General features: G+C 51.9%; 1 protein-coding gene across 37 annotated transcripts in view; it reads right to left on the bottom strand.

The window, feature by feature from the left end:
• Nucleotides 1-988: 988 nt before the first annotated feature.
• The window catches only part of LPIN3 (lipin 3), a 48,457-nt gene continuing 31,123 nt past the window's right edge, over nucleotides 989-18,322 (bottom strand). For all 37 annotated transcript variants that reach the window (XM_065565874.1, XM_042858306.2, XM_042858294.2 and 34 more), the window contains 18 exons: nucleotides 17,816-17,911; nucleotides 16,714-16,985; nucleotides 16,216-16,323; nucleotides 15,275-15,395; nucleotides 13,195-13,675; nucleotides 12,179-12,278; nucleotides 11,253-11,434; nucleotides 10,702-10,795; nucleotides 10,209-10,278; nucleotides 9,354-9,446; nucleotides 8,388-8,434; nucleotides 7,799-7,919; nucleotides 6,919-7,067; nucleotides 6,649-6,735; nucleotides 3,791-3,943; nucleotides 2,702-2,816; nucleotides 2,496-2,599; nucleotides 989-1,698 (listed from right to left, as the gene is read on the bottom strand). In XM_065565874.1, coding sequence (XP_065421946.1) covers nucleotides 1,554-1,698; nucleotides 2,496-2,599; nucleotides 2,702-2,816; nucleotides 3,791-3,943; nucleotides 6,649-6,735; nucleotides 6,919-7,067; nucleotides 7,799-7,919; nucleotides 8,388-8,434; nucleotides 9,354-9,446; nucleotides 10,209-10,278; nucleotides 10,702-10,795; nucleotides 11,253-11,434; nucleotides 12,179-12,278; nucleotides 13,195-13,675; nucleotides 15,275-15,395; nucleotides 16,216-16,323; nucleotides 16,714-16,985; nucleotides 17,816-17,911 — 2,538 coding nt within the window. In that variant the 3' untranslated portion in view covers nucleotides 989-1,553. The remainder of the gene's footprint in view (nucleotides 1,699-2,495; nucleotides 2,600-2,701; nucleotides 2,817-3,790; nucleotides 3,944-6,648; nucleotides 6,736-6,918; nucleotides 7,068-7,798; nucleotides 7,920-8,387; nucleotides 8,435-9,353; nucleotides 9,447-10,208; nucleotides 10,279-10,701; nucleotides 10,796-11,252; nucleotides 11,435-12,178; nucleotides 12,279-13,194; nucleotides 13,676-15,274; nucleotides 15,396-16,215; nucleotides 16,324-16,713; nucleotides 16,986-17,815; nucleotides 17,912-18,322) is intronic.

Raw genomic sequence — 18,322 nt, 5'->3', positions numbered from 1 at the left:
AAGTCAGAACCCATGGGTGCTACTCTCACCTCTGCCAACAACTCACTAGCTGGCCTTAAGCAAGTCACATCTTCTGCCCCAATTTCCCTTTCAGTTAAATAGGAGTCAGGCTGGGAAGGCTTAATTGTAAAAAGCACTTTAAGATCCTCCCACTGAAGAACAAGGTCATAGAGCAGGGACTGGCAACCTTGGGCATGCAGTGCGCTAGGGTAAGCCCCGTGGGGGGCCAGGCCGGTTTGTTTACCTGCCGCGTCTGCAGGTTCGGCTGATTGCGGCCCCCACTGGCCGCGGTTCGCCGCTCCAGGCCAATGGGGGCTGTGGGAAGCGATGGCCAGCCCATCCCTCGGCCTGCACCGCTTCCCGCAGCCCCCATTGGCCTGGAGCGGCGAACTGCGGCCAGTAGGAGCCGCGATCGGCCAAACCTGCGGACACGGCAGGTAAACAAACCGGCCCAGTGGGCGGGGGCCCAAGGTTGCTGATCCCTGTCATAGAGGATGAGTGGGAGCACCAGTAAGTGGCCTCATCAAATCCAGCAGGCTGTGGATGCAAATCCCAGAAGACCCTTTCTTCTATTAGTGACATCGCAAGGGCTAAGAACAACCTGCCTGTTGAATGAGCCCATAGCTCATTTCATTGAATAAAATCAGCAGCACTTTAAATAGAACCTCAACCCCTTTGGGAGGGATGGCAGCATCATTCCACATCTGTGCATTAAGGGCAAGCTTCCATAGAGAGGCCCAGGGCCAGGTTTTCAAGAGATACTGAGGCACCTAAAGATGTTGATGGGGGATTTTCGAAGGTCTTACAAAGGCAAGACAGCTGGGCCCTGTCGCAGAACCAGGAAGAGACCTCTGATTGAAGCCCTAGGTAAGCTCATATCCCTGGTGAACTACAAGCTTTAACACCAATTCAGTGGCACCTGTGCTCAGGAGTGATACACAAAACGAGCCAATAGCAGAAGCGATAGAACGAGACAGACACACAGGGCTTAAGGCAATATGTATTAATGCTGTTAGTGACCAACTACTTTAATCCTGACCGTCTTCAGCCTCCTAAAACAAAAATTATTGAGCAATTAAACTGCACCTCAGCTGATCCAAGCTCTGAACTCTCATTGGTTGTTGGGTAGATTAGGATGGGGGAACCCTCCCCTCAAAACAGCCACATCGTAGGTAGCCATTAAGACAGTCTGTGAGCATCAGCAAAATTGTAAATAGCAGCAGTCAGAGTGAAGACCCATCAGTAGATCAACCCAAGGGGATCCACCCACCACCCCTAAAACCAACAAGTCATTTCAAACTTATAAGAACCTCAAGCATGTATCTGGCTTACAAGAAAAACATCCAATCCCTACTGAATAAACAAGCTTTAAATCAAGAACTGGATTAACCCCACCACTACCCCTTGAAGAGGGGGTTCACAGTCCAGAAGGTGTCCAGGGTTTATTAAATGAAACTCCTTAGCAGCAGAAGAATAGGCAGGAGGTGGCAGTGGTTGCTATATCGAGGCCTGGCAGGTTGTCCATCCTCACCAGGTCTCCATTCTCCAGTGAGTCAGGCAAGATCTTCTATGTCAATGAGCGGCAGTGGAGCCCTCCAGTAGGAGAACTGGCTGTACTCTGGCCACAGCAAAGCAACACTAACACCCTGGCCTACCGGGGGGAAGATTAGCTCCACCAGCTCAGTCAGCCGTTCATACCTACAAGGAAAAAGGATCAACATACAGGATTATGAGACCACATTTCTCCTCCTCAGCCCTCATCCAGGCACATGAGCCACCAAAGGGTGCTCAAGGCGCACTCTACTCCACGGCCAACGATGCGTTGTGACTATGCCCATTCAGACCTGGAGTGACTAGCTTCCCATGCCACGTATGCTGCACAGGCTTTCTTGCTCACTGGCATGCAGTTGTGGCCCACCCACCACCCCAGTGCCGACAACACGGCTACCACAACAGTGCCAGTGGTAATAGGAAAGCTGGTGGACTAACTCTGCAGGAGATAGTTCAAGTCAGAGAGGCCTTTTCCCTAGGGAAAGCCCTGTACAGGAAGGAAGTCAGTCATGTTTGTTAGCCACAGGCAAATAAGACTTCCTTGCTGGGGTTCAACCTACTCCTAGGATGCTGACTGTGGAGCCCAACCTTCTCAAAGGGATTTCCCCGCCCCCCCCCAAAGCAGCTACTCCTCTAACCCTTCCCCTGTGCAAGAGGAGAGGGACACAGAGCTGGCATTAACCCCTATTTCATCAGGGATCATCCAGATAGGGCCCCTGGAACCTGCCACAGAATGTTATTGGTATGAGCTTCTCCATATGAGCCATGCAGAAGCTGGACCACAGTAGCCTCCCCACAGTCCAGGTTAGGCTAGGAAGAGCTGAGGGGCGGGGGGTGGAAGACAGGGTCAGAAGCAGCCTGGATAGTTGAGGAGGGAGGGGAAGATGGTAGTAGGGGCAGCCCATGGTATAGAGAGAGACAGTACAGTAGACAGGTAGGCTTACGTGGATTTCTGGTTCTTGGTGAGCTCCCGGATCAGTTCCCCCTTTGGGTTCACTGTGAATATATGAGACTCCGACAACCCCACTTGCTTGTAAGCATCGACATCCTGCCCGAGAAAGATCAACCAGACCAGTTAGAGCCAAGGAAGCACTGTCTGTACCCCCCCCAGGATTGCCCCCTTTCCCCCAGCAAGGAGGATGGCACTCACATGGACTCTGTTCCCAAAGGCAGCGTGGAAGGGCTGCCCCATGGATCCAAATAGGTTTCGGATGTCTGTCAAGCAGGCGATTTTGAATACCTCCGGCTTCTTCTCTATCACCTCCCTGCAACATGAGGGGTGGGAGGTCAGGTCAGGAGCTACAGAGCCAGGCTGGTCCAGGACCTAGGACAGCCAGGACTTCATTGCACTCCCTTGTTCCAGGATCCCCCAGGCGAAGAGTCGAGGGGCAGCAGTCGACCCATCTTAGGAGGGAAGTCCCAGCCTCTCCCCCATCTTATCTGGAAGGCTGTGACTATATAGGTGATAAGAGACGTGAAGGAGCCCAACCCCCACTCACTATCCCCCTCCCCTGGGGGAGACTGCCATCAGCCAATCAAAGCAAGCACATCTGGAGAGGCAATGGAGGCACCTCACCCCTCCTATTACAGGGGAAGGGGAAGTCCCAGAACAAGGGGCTGTTCTGCTTAGCAGCACAGTGCTAAACATCACTGGGGGCGAGACTAAAGGAGCCAGATGCTTTCTAAAGCCAGGACCATGCTGCAGACTTTAATGAATTGCTTGGTATTAAAGCCATTACCAGCATCCTGAGAGGAGTGGCAAAGAGACCCAGACCCAGGGAACAGGCTCTTCTGATGAGGATAAAGCCGGTTTGTGCAGGGATAGGGCTACACCCACAGTGAAACCAGCATTTGGGTTAAGATGCAACGGAGATGGGTGGATTACAGCATTTAAGTCCCATTACATGGGGCAGCAGGGAGAGCGTGTGTGCAGAGGATATTAAAGCAGAGACAGGCTGAACACCCCCAGGGAGATGTTTGGCCAGGAGTTTCAAAGCCTTTGAGATCTTCATCGGAGAGGCCTGCATGGTTCCCGGCACCTGCCCAGGAAGGCTTCTGCCTGAGCTCTCACGCTGCTCCCATCACTGAGGGGCTGCTGGTGCCCCCCCAGCTCCTGGGAGAGCCAGGCTTCCCACAGAATGAAGGCCAAGGAGGAACCATCAGAATAAAGACACGTGGGTGCCAACCCAAGTGTAGCTGTCCCAGGGGGATAACACAGAACATGGCAGAGAAGAGCTACCTGTGAAAGGCTGAGAAAAGGCTGCTGGGGGCCAGCAGGATGGGCCCCCTGGGGAGGGCACAGCCCTGGTCCTTGACCCATTTCAGGTATCCTTTGGTGATGTGCGCCATGCCAATGGCCCTGGATGAGCAGTAGAGGAACTTGTAGCCATTCCTAGAACAGAGAGACGGTAGAACCAGGCAGAGACTGGTCTCTGAGCAAGCTGCAGCTTCATTATGTCCCTTGCCACTGCCACAAGGAGGTGGGACCTATATGCTGGGGTTTGAAGACTGAACAACCCCCCAATTCCTGCTCCCTGCACCCCACAACAGGCATGCACAGCCACCACCACCCCATGCACAAGGGACCACTGATTACATCTAGCAACGCTGCTCTCCATGGGCTCAGGTGCTCTGTCCACTCAACACAGGGCACTCGGGTTCAGGCTCCATAGGAAGAGATCATGAGTGGGCTCATCCCAGAGCAGCCACACAGGCAGCAGGTTCTCCTCACTGCCAGCTCCAGTCCTGGAGGTGCTTTGGCAGATCTGCAGGAGGTGGCTCGACATGGACTCACCCCAGAGCCCTCAGAGACTCTCACCGCCACAGGTGCTGCACTCCAACCCAGGCGGCTTCCAGGTGATTTCCCGGCACCACCCAGGCATGGAGAACAGCCTCCCATCATCCTTTGGCACCTCTGCTAGCTAGAGCATGGGAAGGCAAAGCCAGATGCAATGCTCAGCAGGTGGAAAAAACGGGAGCACACCAGGGTGCCCAGTGGCTACCTACTGCTCTAACCAGGCTTAACAGTATTCAGTGAGCTTCCTGCCACTCCCAGCACCTCAACCAGAGCTTGGCACATGCTCTTGAAGAACCCACTCAGCTGGCTGCACAAGGATACCTAGTTATTGCTTTGAGTTACGTAAATATTAACTTAGTGCAGGGGAGATTTAGTTGACTTCCAGGAGTTTCCCCTCAGCTTAGCACACGAGGTCACATGTGTCGATCGGGTTCAAGAGGGGAGCTGCAGGCAGGGGAGGCCAACCAGGAGATTCAGGTGTCTGTTGGTTTCCCTTATTCAGTAGGCCAGGTATAAAGGCAAGAGGGGCAAGGTGCAAACTCCCCCCTCTCTGGCTCAGTTATTCATCTATCCCAGCAGCCCCTTGTGAGGACAGTCTGCAAGTGAAGTGGGGCTCACCTCTTCCAGGCATGGAGAGGGATACGGTTTCCTCTTTGTGCCTTGCTCACCAATAGAGGAAATATTCTGAAGTCAGCCAGGCTCACTGCAGCTTCAAGTACACCCAACAACAGGTACACAGCACCCCACAGTGGTGGCTCAGAGATCACACAAGGAAATATCAGCATCGGAATACTCTGGCCAACTGAAAAGCCACCCCCATAGGGGCAGCACCAGGGATGGAACGTGACAGGAGTGCTGTTCTATTTGACAGGATGAACAAGACAACCTTAAACCAGATTTAGCTTAGTTAAAACCAAACATTCTCCAGGTCATTTTAAACACAGTTGCCTTTGCAGGTCCCAACTCAAGAGACTTGCTACTGACCAGTTCAGGTGAACATAGGTGAGGGAGGCCTTAGAGCCAATTGCTCCCCTTTACATGTGGAAATCACAGAAGTCGTTCGATGACTGTGGCCTTCTAGACAACATCACATGCTTCCCTAATCTGCTAGCCAGTCTCCTACATTTGCCTAGGTGTCCTTTCACAATGCCCCTTAGGAGGCTGCTCAAGTCACAGCATGTTTTCCGAGCCTCCCCCCGCCTCCCAACCATCTACCAAATCCTCTTCCAAAACCTCTTCTTCCAGGAAGCCTTCCCACACCCTCTTCCTCAGCAAGGCCTCTGTCATAGGCCTGCATTTGGCCCAGTTAGCCTCTCAACTCTGTGAGGCAAGGTCCATACTAAGTGGGTTGTAGAGCACCCCATAGCTTTGCAGACCTCCATGAACAGTTATATTGTCTTTTTCCTCTTAATCTCTAATAGCTAGCTTTCCTGTTGGCTGGTCATCCCTTAATTGCCACCTACAAGGTTTCTGGTCAGAGACAGGATATTGAGCCAAGGGGCCATTGCTCTGAACTGGCCTGCCAATTCCTACGATTTCCAGAGAACTCCTTGGATATCTACCCAAGCGAGTGAGGCTTATTTACGGTCTGACTGAGGAATTCCCAACAGGAGATGGAGTCCCCTGGAAGGCACCTTTTGGAGAAACAGAAAGCAGCTTCTCCTTCACAGAAAACATCAGCATAGCTGCTTAGCACGTCAGACACCCGGACAGCTCAGCTGACCGTGCTCGCAAACACTGGTAGAGCCATGACCCTCTTCGGTCATTTCCTTGCCAACGTGCAGCCTGGATGGCAAGGACTGAAGCAGGGATGAGGAGCCTTGGAGCCATTAACCCCACAGTGCCAACGACAGCAGAGAAGTTTAACACTAAATTGGTCAAAAAACACAGGATCCTCCAATAGAGGAGGTCTTTATGCCTCCTATGTCCCCAGCCTCAGGGTCAAAACAAAGAGCTCTGCAAAATCACTGACTGATAAGGCCTTGGGCAAAAAAACTCTACTGTGGCTTTTAAGGGCATTTGCGGTCAGTCCACCCCCCACCCCCCAATGTGTAATGCAAGTAAGGATGGGAAGGAGAGAATGGCTACTAGGCACAGGTCAGAGGAAATGCTAGCTTCCCTCAGCAGCACTGGGGGAGAGAAAAGGTTTAACATAACCACACAGAAGGAGACAGAAGCTAAATGCAGGATGGGCCCCTTCCCCATAAGAGGGCCCTGATCCTGGGGTCCCACATCTCAGTCCATCTGGGCAGGGCCCCTGCCAGGTACCTGACTAAAGCTTTAACTTATTTGATACCTACATGTGGATTTTATGGAAGAGTTTGGCAATGCCCTGGTGGGTCCAGTCTTTTCCCAGATGCGGCAAAATGTGACCCAAAGCATCAGACCTAGAAGAAGAGGAGGTTAAAAAAATACATCCTTAAAGTTATGTCAAACCAGCTGGGAATCACAACAGGCCTCCAGGCATTGGTAGGCTTATGGTACTCTCTGGGACAGGCACATGGCCACGTACACAAGGCATTTAATGACATGTGCTCTCCCTGCAGACAACACAGAGGAGGGCCCCTTACTTGGTGATGGTCCCATCGATATCAGAGATCACCACCTTGTCGTCCCAGTTCCACAGGTAGATGGTGGCCTCGCAGCGACACGTGCCCTGGTATTGAGTGGTCACGCTGAACACCACCTCGTTGGGGCCATCCTGCAGGTTCAGTCTCTTCTACAGCGAGAGGGGAGAAGACACGTGGATATTCGTGCAGCGCCTCTCCCCAGAGGACCCGACGCGATACTACCTGGGTGAACACGTATTCCACCCAAACACATTTCAGTTGGAGGAGACGTTCTGTGCAATTTTATGTGTGCACACCCCCGCCCCCCCATGTCAAACCCCTCTGAAGTGCAGCTGTTCCTAGGGCAGACTGTAGTAGCTGTTTAACAGCACCCATTAAGCAGCGGCATACAGAGCAGTTTTTGCAGGAAGAGAACTGTATCCAGTTGAAGCCACAGGGGAATTTCAGGCATGAAGACTAACTACTAGGGTTGGATTTTGGTCAAGACACCCCTATGGGGTCTTTCTACCCACCAGCGATCAGGACCTCTTTTTCACATCTCAGCCAAGAGATACTCCTGCAGCCCAGAACCCCCGACCAATGCCGACCCAGAGGGAGAGGGGCCCCACCAACTGATTCCATTTAGACCTTCAAGGAAAGTGTCCCACCCAACTAGTGACCATACCTGACCCTGCTTAAGCTAGCAAGATCCAAGGTGATCTTAGGCCTAGAACAAGATGTTTAAGCCCTTTAGGAGCATTAATATCTTGGCCCCACTGCAGATCATCCCTTTAGCATGCTCCTAGGTAGTGGCAACCCTGTTTGAAGGGCCATCTCTTCAGTGTCAGAGAGAGACGGATCTCCTCTCCTTCAGCCTTGATAGTGGAGAACACACACATACAATCTGATCCGAAGAGAGCCTCAGGGATTTCTTGTAGGTGGGAAGAAATTTCTGCACAGTGGCATCAGGGCTCGACACCGGGGATATGGATTCATCACTGGATGAAGGATCCATCTTCCTCCTACACCCATGCGGAAATGGGGGGGGGGGGGGGGAGAAGAAAGAGAGAGAGAAAAACACAAGACTGTTTCACTGCAGCAGCAACAGGAGCCCCGACTCAAGCCACAGCTACCAGCACAAAAAACCATCCATGTACTGGAGAGAGTGAGACCAGGCTGCAGAGAAGTATGACCAGCCTTGCTCGGGTACATGGGCTGGCATCGTGAAGTGGGGGTGGGGGGCCTTGACTGGGGTTGTCATAGGGACTGGAGTCTCCAGAGCTTCAGGTGCATGGGGTCAGGATATAATGAGGAGCTGAATGCCCCAACATTACCCACCCCTCTTCCCTCTCAAGGCTACAAAGGGGGCCCCCACCACTCTCACATACAGGGGTAGCCATCGGGAAGAGCAATTCACTTAATAAAAAGGAGGGAGAAGATCAGCCCCGCCTCCACCATAGACCGATAACTAGCACGAGAGGGCTGCTTACCTCTGTGGGGTAGAGCCCTGCTCCAGTTCTCCTGCGCTGGGTTCATGCTGTGGACACAGGCATTTCTACCATTAGCTCCTTTAGATAGATTCCTATTGGGAGCTCAGAGGCCAGGAGTAAAGGCTACCTGTTTGGCTGGCTGTCAGAGCGGTACCAGATAGCTCTTCACCATGAGGGGAAAGAGGCTCACAACAAAACCCACCAGCACCTAGTGGGGTGGGGAGGAGAAGTCTTACCCAACCCCAGCTCTGGAACACAAGATGGGGAGGGGAGAATGAAGATCTGGCCCCCATGGGGGCTACCTTTCCTACCCTAAGGAGCCAGTGCCTACCTTGATTTCAGTCCAATACCTTGTGGTCTTCACCTGCTATTGCAGAACCCCTCTTCTGCCCCCCATGCACATTTCTTTTTAGTTTTGTTAACTGCAAATTCTTATGGGAGTAATTCCAGGCACACCACCCAACTCCAGGGTTCATGCTCTTACATGCGGAGCTCCAGCAGTTTGTGCCACACTAACAGCTCAGGCACTAGGGCCAGGTCTACAACACCACTTACTTCGGTGTCACTTACGTTGCTTAGGGGTGTGAATAAGCCACCCCTTTGAGCGACGTAAGTAAGTGACACCAACCTACATGCCAGTGTAGACAGAGCTATGTCCACAGGAGAGCTTTTCCCACCAACATAGCTACTGCCTCTCATGGAGATGAATTTCTTATGCAGATGGGAGAGATCTCTCCCCTCAGCCTAGAATATCTTCACCAGACGCACTACAGTCACTAACTTCCAGTAGCATTGGGGTTCTGAAGTTACCACGCAGTGGCCAAGGACACATGACACCTATTTTCAGGCGTTACTGCCTCCAGTCTCCACCTCAGCTCAGCTCCAATGCCCTGTTGTGGTTTGGCTTGGGCAGGAGAACGCAGAAGCTATTCAGTCTCTGCTCAGTCACAGCCACCGCACACATACCTCCTCAGCAGTCAAGTCTCTCCTCCGCCAGGAAAACCACCACCTGCCGCTCTTCTTGGGCATTTTCTCCTTCACCAGCCGGTCAATGGTGCTCTGAGAAGATGGGAGAGTTTAAGAGGGACAACTCCTGCTGCACAGCAAGTCCTGTCTGAGCCCAAGACTGGAGAACATTCACAGGGCATAGTCACCCAGTTACCTCAGGATGGCAACAGCCAGGCCACTGCCCAAGCACTGAACATAGGCTGAGGGGAAAATTCACAGCATTGACCTTCATTCAGCTTCCTCCCCAACCTATCCTCATCACCACAACCCATCTCTACTAGAAGCTGAGGCCAACTGACAAAAGGCCAGAGCAGACTGAATTCTTCCAGAGGTCAGGGGTGTCCAGCTCAGCCCTGTCCCCAGGCAGATGTCACCGAATTGGCCTTTTGTCGAGGGGGCAAGGGAAAGCTGCATTTCCCAACTGCCATGTTTGGGCACTCAGAGCGACATGTAGGTACGGACACTGGGCACTTCTACACCAAAGTGCAGTTCTGGGCTTTGTGTGTTTGAGCGAGGAAAGGACAATTGATGCACTTTTGTGGTCAGGGAAAGAGGGGACTGGGAGTCAGGGTTCTTGGCTCCCACCCCGACTTTGCCCCACACTTATTTAGTCTCTCGGTGCCTCAGTCCCTCCCCAACCCCCATCTATATAGAATATGGGCATTTACAGCTACTCACTACACAGTGAGGTTCTGAGGCTTGGCAGAGCGCCTGGGACCCTTGGGTGATAAATACTATTAGCACAGGAATGGAATTCCCGTAAAGGTAAGGGACTCTGCAGGGTCAGAGGAATGCAGGGTTTCTGCCATTTACCTTGGGAACGTTCTTCTGGAATGCCTGCAAGGAGAGGATCATGGGAGCAGCCACTGCCCAGTTATAGTATCTGAAAGACACAAGAAGTAGAGGAAGGCAATTGCACATGAAGAGCTAAAGCCTCAGGAGGGTGGTGGATAGGCATGGGGAGGCTGCCTGGAAAGGGAAAACACAGCAAGTGAAGTAGCATGGAACAAGTATATATTTGGTGCAAGGGCACCAAAGAGCCATTTTCAGATCATGCTGGCTGCAGAGGGTTTCCCCACCATTTTGAACCTCTCAATAGCTAGGTCATGGTTTTGTGTCTATGTCCCACACAGCAGCCAGCACACACCATGTATCCCAGCCTAGACAGTACTACTATACAAATAGCCATCGACATCAGTCGTGGACGCTTGGAGAAAGGTTTCTTTGGCACAAGGGGAATATATACTTAAAAAAAAAAAAGTCACCAGCTCTAGGAGAAGCCAAGCCAGAAGAGCAGACTACTCACTTCTTGTGGATCTGTATCACCAGGTTTGGGTCATCGAGGACTTCTGGGTTCTCAGCAAACTCCTGGTAAGAGATGATGTGCTCCATGAACTTCTCTAGCAGAAACAGGAGAATGGGGAGAGATGAAATACCAGCAAGCCAGCACCTGAGCAGTCCCTCACTAGAACATTAAGCTTATGTGAACCAGAGGGGGGACATAAGCAGCTCTTTAATGGCTGTCAGAATAGGAGTCCTGGACCACCTCATAGGAAGCTGTCAGACATCTGTGTTGCTAGGCACCACCTCTCCTTATTCACTTGAATGGGTCCTGCAGACGCTCCCCCTCTTCCATGGCCCAGCAGCTGGTCTGCTCCCTATCTGTACTGTACCTCCTCTTAGACAGCTACATACTGTTCCTGCCAAGGAGGGGAGAATGGGAATAGGGGCAGGGTTGATTGTAGCAGAGCCAGCTGCTGTCCCAGCACAATAAGCTCTGCCCCTGGAGAAGGAGGACACCCCCAGTGGTGTGCTCTGAAAATTAATAGCAGGTTCATCCCTCCCGCTTGGACCTACTGTGCAAGATCTCTCTGCTGTCCCCGAGACCACCACATAGGGACAGCGCGATGGGGTGCGTGAGGTCATGAGTGGGGTCGGATAAGTTATCGGTGCCTCCATCGGCTGTAGGACCAGCCAGCAGTCGGGTATGGCCAGGGCTGCTGGGATCAGTTGAGGACTTTGAACCCGGTTCCACATCACTGTCAACAACAGAAGAAACAGTGACAATGCTGCGCGAGTCACCAAGTCAGATACACCCTGGCCACCCAAGTGTGGGAACTGAACTTATCTCCGTGCCTCTGGAGGCACATTTTTGAACCAAAACTGTGAGGCCAGGTTCATTCATATGAGTAGGCAACAGGAGTTCCTTCCGACCGCATCAGGCCATTGAACTCCACACAGAGGTGTTCTGCTGACTCCCTGGCAGCCAGGCCAGGGGACCTGGTGGTCTCCACAGCTGAACACAAGTGAGCAGGATCTCCTCCTGGGAGAACTCCCAAGCAGCCCTCTCCGGAAGAAACTTGGGCCTAAGATGTAAGTCTGCAAGTACAAACCTGTCTTAAAATAAGAGATCCTTAAAAATTAAGGCAAACCCCAGAAGAAAGGGGGCTGGGCTAGTGAACAGCCCACACTGTATGCCTGTTGTAGTACGAGTGCGGTTCTGGCATAAAGTAGAAGTTAGACTGCCCTGAGATTAGTTATACTAAGAAAGGCCATTAAACACTCTCCAGTCCCATCTATATTGCAGGATGGAACGGTGCTCAGCATAGCCAGGATCGCAGAGAGTTTATCTGGACCAGTTACCTCCAACACGTTGTTTCAGTGTTCACTCCCTCCACGTCAGTTAATAGAACAATCTTTTCTGGCTGCAAGGAACCAAAATCCCTCTCGGGCCAAGAAGGTGGCCGGACCCTGCTCTGAAACCAGCTTAACAAAGGCCATACCTTTTGGGGAAATAAAGGGCCACCTGCTCCTCATCCAGATTGGGGAGGTCCTCCAAGTAAATGTCGCTGGGACCCAGGTGAGGGCTTCTCTTTGTGGAACCTCAAACACAGACAGACATACAGTGAGACCAGCAGTTTCCCCCAATCCATCAAACTCTTACAGAAGCGCCAAGACTGTTTCCCCACAAAGACTTTAAAATTCCCATTGAAATAGACTTCAGCTAGACCAATATGGTGTTGCAAAGACTGCAGGACACACATTAGAGCTAGTGCAGGAGAACCTAGAAGTGAAGCCAACTATAAAGCAAAAAGGAAAACTGATGCATCTATTTTCACCCTCCGTTGAGGTTGCTCTGGATTCATCCCACAGAAAAAAGTAAGTTGTGGCTCAGTGTCACTTAAGTGTTAGAAACCCAAGATCCTTGAATATGTCAGAGGACAGACAGCGAGGAACACAGCTGAGCAGGGATTCTGTATAGTTAGTGTCAGCCACAAAAGGGAAGAGAAGACAGAGTAAGCCAGAGCCAGAGACCTGTTGGACTTGCACAAAGTGAGGTGCATAGGCCAGGACGACTTAGGCAACGGATATGGCATATTTGAGGGATAAGGGAGGCTTTGGGATCGAATAGGTAAGGGAGAGGACAGGTATTTGGGATGCAGGAGGGGGGTTGCCAACTGAAAGAGGGGAGTTGGAGGTGCATGTTGCTCTGGAGCTTGCAAAGCAGGTGGAGAGAAGCTGGATTAGAGTGTTTGCCACTGGGGGAGCCAGAGAGCGCACACACCTTCCCAGGAGTGCCATAGGGAGCATGGTGCACCATTGGGCAGGGGAGCTGCAGAATGAACACCCCACTCCCAAAACACAAGGGCCTCCTGCATCTGCATGCTCGGAACAGACACCTGGGGCTGGCCCGGATGCAAGATGTGGCTCACAGATGCACAGCTCTAAGCCAGGCGGCCTAATCCCATAACCAGAGCTATAACAATCTCCATTCTGCACCGTCCAACCTGCTGCTCACCCTGCCTCCTTGGGCTTTCCGGTTTGGTTCCTGGGCTATCACTGGGTTCCATTCTCTCCAAACCAGCCTGTCTTTGGGCTGGGGCTGCCCGCGCACAAGAGGGATCCATCTCTAGGGCTTGCTGATTCTTCACCACATTCTCTTCTCCTTCCACAGCTTCTCCCACTGACTGTTCCTGTGCTCCCTGCTCTCCTATTTGGGGCAGGGTGGTCTCAGGCGCACTCCCCACCGCAGCTGCAGACTCTGCTGAAGGCTGGTCTTTCAGCACAGGGGGGCCATTCCCATTTTGGAAGACGGGTGTTGGCCTAATTACAGGTGTGGTGGAGGAACAAGACGTATCCCAGGAATCTGCTGTTCTCAAATCGCCTTCCAAACCTGCCATGATGGCTTGGAAGTGGGTTGCCTGGCTCAGTGGGACAGTCGTTGTTGTGGTGATGGTCACAGTGGACTTGACTGGTTCGACTCGCTCCAATTTACTCACCTTAAGAGGGGGAAGGAAAGAGGGTTGGGTGTGGGAGGAGTAAAAACCAAAGGATCAGCCCTTCAAAAGGAAAGGCAAAAATCCTCCTCCAAATGGCATCCTTTCCCTCCCATGTGTATCCTAGGCCCCAGCTGGAATGGTATCCGCATGGAGTGCATGAAGAAGAAGAGGCAATAGCTAGCACAAGGGTTGTCTACCTTCCTCTGATCTCCTTGTTCTCCCCCCACCCAACATGCTATAAAAACTCCACCTCCCACCTGTGCCAGAACAACTGGTTTTCTGCATATAAAACTCAGGGCTGGCATTAGGGGGCAGCAAGCAGAGCAATTGCCCGAGGTCCCATGCCACAGGGCCCCCCCGTGAAGCTACATTGCTCAAGCTTTGGCTTCAGCCCCGGGTGGTGGGAATCAAGGCCCATGCAGTGGGGTTTCGGCTTTCTGCCCTGGGTCCCAGTGAGTCTAATGCTGGCCTTGCTTGGGGGACCCCCTGAAACCTGCTCGTGGCCCCCTAGTGGGGCCCAGACCTCTGGTTGAGAGCCACTGAGCTGGCGGATGCTCTGTGGAACTTATACCAGTGATGGGAGCTCACCAAGTACCTTCTAACCCCAAAGCACCTGCTCCCCCTGGATTCTGGCACTATGGAAAGCAAAGGAAAGTTGCTGTATCATATTTACAATAATAAACTATACTAGTCCAAGCACCTTTATCCCAGTATAACTGCATCACTCAATGGGGCGGGCAGTGCTGCTTTAACCATACTAGTTTCAGACAGAGCTAGGTAGAGCACAAGGAGCGTGTATAGACTAGCCCTTATACCACCACTCTGCAGAAGGCTCCATGTCACATATACAGATAATCAAAGAAGACAGACCTCAGTTCCACTGGTTATCAAGAACAAGCCCATGTGCACATATTACACAGAAAATACATGAGAGAACATTCAAGGTTGCAGAGTTAAGCACTCAAGGATGCCAGAATTAAGGTAGCCTGTCACCATCCCTCCCTCCCCATGGTCTTGATGTGTGTACAAGTGAATGGCCCATCAGGCTGTTCTCTTCTGGCTAGTGAGGGGTCTACCAACAAAAACCTAACCGGTAGACGCAGCCACAGTGGGCAGCCAAGAGATGGAAGCACCAGACTAGTGCTATTCTTAGGATCTGCTCTCGAGTTCAACCTACAGGGACAATATTCTGCATAACATAGGCACTTACATAGACTCAGTTCTGACTCTCGGTCTATAGGTTAGATTTTAATTTATATTAAAGCAAGGCTGGGACTAAGCATTAGACCAAGACCAAGTGAGTCAGACATCCTAGAGATAAGAAATGTTAGAGACATATCCCACCCCCCGACCATTGCTCCAGAATAGCCCAGGCAAAACACTGAGATGCCTTCAGACAATTGCAGCACAGATCCTATTTCGCTGAGTTGAAAGAATTAAGCTGCTATCTGAAACCTGGGACAGCAATGTTCTCTCACTAGACCAAGCGCCAGCTGCCCACCGACACGCGGTCGGAAAGCCAATTTCCCCCCAGCCAGTCTTTCCGAAAAGCAAAATTTGTTTAGAGATTGTTTTCTCCATTCCCTCTCCCTTACCTACCTGAGGGAGCCTCCCCCAAGTCCACTGCATGTGGGGTTCAGCTCCAAGAAGAGATGGCTCAGAGGGTTTGATCTCCAGTTCAGAGTCACTTTTGGGGGAAGACGGACGGCTTGGAGTGAGGCTACAGAGAAGAACCAGGAAGTCAAGCAGAACCCTTTCCACAGCACCCATCCACATTAAAATTATTTGTATTACAGTAGCACCAGGGGCTTCAACTGGGATCAGGGCTGCGCTGTGCTAGGTGCTGTACAAACACAGAGCTGGTCCCTGCCCCAGAGAGCTTACATTCTAACTAGCCAAGACTGACAAGGGATGGGAGAGGACAGAGAGGCAAAGCCATCGGAAGCGATTTGCCAGAAGTCACACAGCAGATCAGTAGCAGAGCTGGGAATAGAACCCAGGTCTCTCGAGTCCCAGTCCAGTGCTAGAGCCATTGGCCCAGACTGCTTCTGCGAGCTTGTCAACACGGTGCGTTAGTCTGCTCCAGAGAGGTGTAAATTCTAGTTCACACCAGTATGTCATACACCAAATAGTCTGCATGGACTCTGCTGGCACACTAAAAGTTCCCAAGGATGCGCTGATGTAGGCCTTTTTTAAACATTACCACATCAATGCACCCTTGGGAACTTTTAGTGTGGGACACACTAGTGCAAACTAGAATTTACACACCCCTGGTTCACTGTGTGGACAAGCCCAGAGACTCCTTCAGGCCCCAATTTCCACCACCACCATCCACACAGATTTGTCCTTGCCACTTCTCAGCTCTGCCCACAGGATCTGGGTCTGTGTAGGGCTTCTAGCTCTTCTACATTCCACTCGCACCTTATTGGGCCAGGGAAGCTTAATGGTCCAAGATGCGCTCCCTTGCTCCACACGGCTTTCTAGTCACCCTAACCTCAAATATACCCCACCGTCTCATGGAGCCTTAAAATGACTATTACCTCTGTGGCGGAGCCAGCTCCCCATCAGAATAATGGTAGCTCTCTTTGGATTGCACAGTCCCAGCTTCCTCACTCGGGAGGTCAGTGAAGGAGAAATAAACTGAATCACTGTGAAGAGAGAAATAAAGTAAAGTAGAGTGGAAGATGGAAATACCAGTATTGGGACCTATTACAAAGTGACACACGCACGCGCGCAGAGAAAGGAACTAGCCAGGACGTTAACCCAAGACCGTCAGTATCCAGAAGCGAAAGGAATACAGATTTAGCATTTATACGGGCTTCACTTCCCCATGGTGTTGCAGTAACGTTAGCCACTAATGAACCACCCCCCACTGCTGGGAGGCAGGTAGTGGAATCACCTCCATTTTACACAGAGAAACAGCGATTAGGCAAGCAACTTGTTCAGTGCCACCCAGGAGTCAGTGACAGACTCTGGTGTCCTCGCCTCAGTCCACCAGCCCCCCAAGGAGCCCCACCCAGCCTCCTGGCAGGCCTCACCAGGCAGTCAGCAGCTTGCGCTTTTCCTCGAGAGTCCATTCGCTGTCAGTCCCTTCCTGCTCTTCTGAAGTAGAGTCCGCCGCCTCCTTCGGCTTCAGCTTCTTCCTGCGCCGCCTTTTCTTACGAAGGGACGTCATGTCAGAGCCTGATGCTTCTGGCTCTCCAAGCAGGCTGAGCTGAGACACAGTGGATGCCTGGGATGGTTTGGCCTCGAGATCTGGACTCTCTTCCAGAGGGATAGGGGAGGTGCACAGACAGGAGGGGATTGTCTCCTGGAACAGAGGTGGGAAGAGGCACAATTGTTAACCTTTGACCCCAGCCCTGTGGGGACAATCTACACAATAAATGTCATCACAAAATTGTCATGTCCTTGAATGAAGATCCCTTCAGGTCTGGTATGTGTGGAACAGACACCAGGACACCTTTGTTAGCCTTGGCCCACAGAGACTGACTTTGAAAGGAACTTTCCAACAGCTTGGCTGAATGCAATTAGAAGGTGGAATCAAGACTTAAAAAGAAGTTAATGGTGCAGAGGGGACTGAATGGCTCAGGGGACTGGTAACTGGATACGCAGCCTTTTCACCTCTAGGTCAGTCGGTTTCATCTAGCAGCAGCCAAAAGTCAGAATGAGGGGGTTGTCGAAGCAGGACAGACATCCCCTCACAAGACCCCAGGCATTGTCAGGCACAACAGAGGCACCAAGATCACCTCTCTGCTGACCACTGATAAAGCCTCAAAAAGGGGGTTGGCTAATCACTGTGCTGTTCATTGGGGTCCTGGAGATGCTCCAGTCCTGACCTCATCTACATTGCATCATAAGCTCCTTGACACTGGGACCTCTCCATGTGTTACACCTGGAGGGAAAGGAAGAGACAGCAAGAGCACTATACACACCCCGACAGCCAGCGAGGGCTAATGGCACAACCCCAATGGAGAACAGCACTCTTCCACTCCCCATCCCCCTTGCAGTAGGCATGAAGTCAGGAAAATACATGGGGTGGGGGGGGGGGGGGGGAGAGCCAGCTGACAAGAGGTACAGGAGCCATTTCAGGGGCACTCAGTGGGTACATTCACCTCTTCCCAGCTATAGAACATGGCTTACCTCATTCTCCTCTGACTCCTGGACAAAGAAGGCCTCTCCATTGTCTCCCAGCTTCATGTGCAGGTCCACTGGCTCCCCGTTGATTTCTATGTCAACCTGACAAGGGGGAGGGGGAGAACAGTGCTTGGAATCCACTCACCCAGCAGTTCCCCAGCAATAAAGACAAGAGGGGAGATCCATCCAAACCACATCTTCCCCGGGAACCTCCTTCCATGCCACCACAGGGTTCTCCCAAACCCTCTGAAAAACTAGGAGGGCTGCAGACACCAATTTTGTTTGGAGGAGGATGGAATTCTTCTTGGCAAAGGAGTCCCCAGTGAGGCCCCTCAACAACTGGGGAGAGAGTGTCCCAGCTCATGGGGCTACCTATCTCCACCAAGGCTCCTCCCAGACTGCAGACCTGTTTCACTTCCACCTGCCACTTTGTAAATGAGGGACAGAGGTCCTCTCACATACAAGTGAGGGACACCGACTCTCCCAAGTAGCCTGCTGAGGATGGTCTAGCTT

Source organism: Chrysemys picta, chromosome 13 (genome assembly GCF_011386835.1).
Source record: "Chrysemys picta bellii isolate R12L10 chromosome 13, ASM1138683v2, whole genome shotgun sequence".
Lineage (NCBI taxonomy): Eukaryota > Metazoa > Chordata > Testudines > Emydidae > Chrysemys > Chrysemys picta.
The sequence above is the reverse complement of the archived record's forward strand: the minus strand, read 5'-3'. Positions and strand labels throughout refer to the sequence as shown.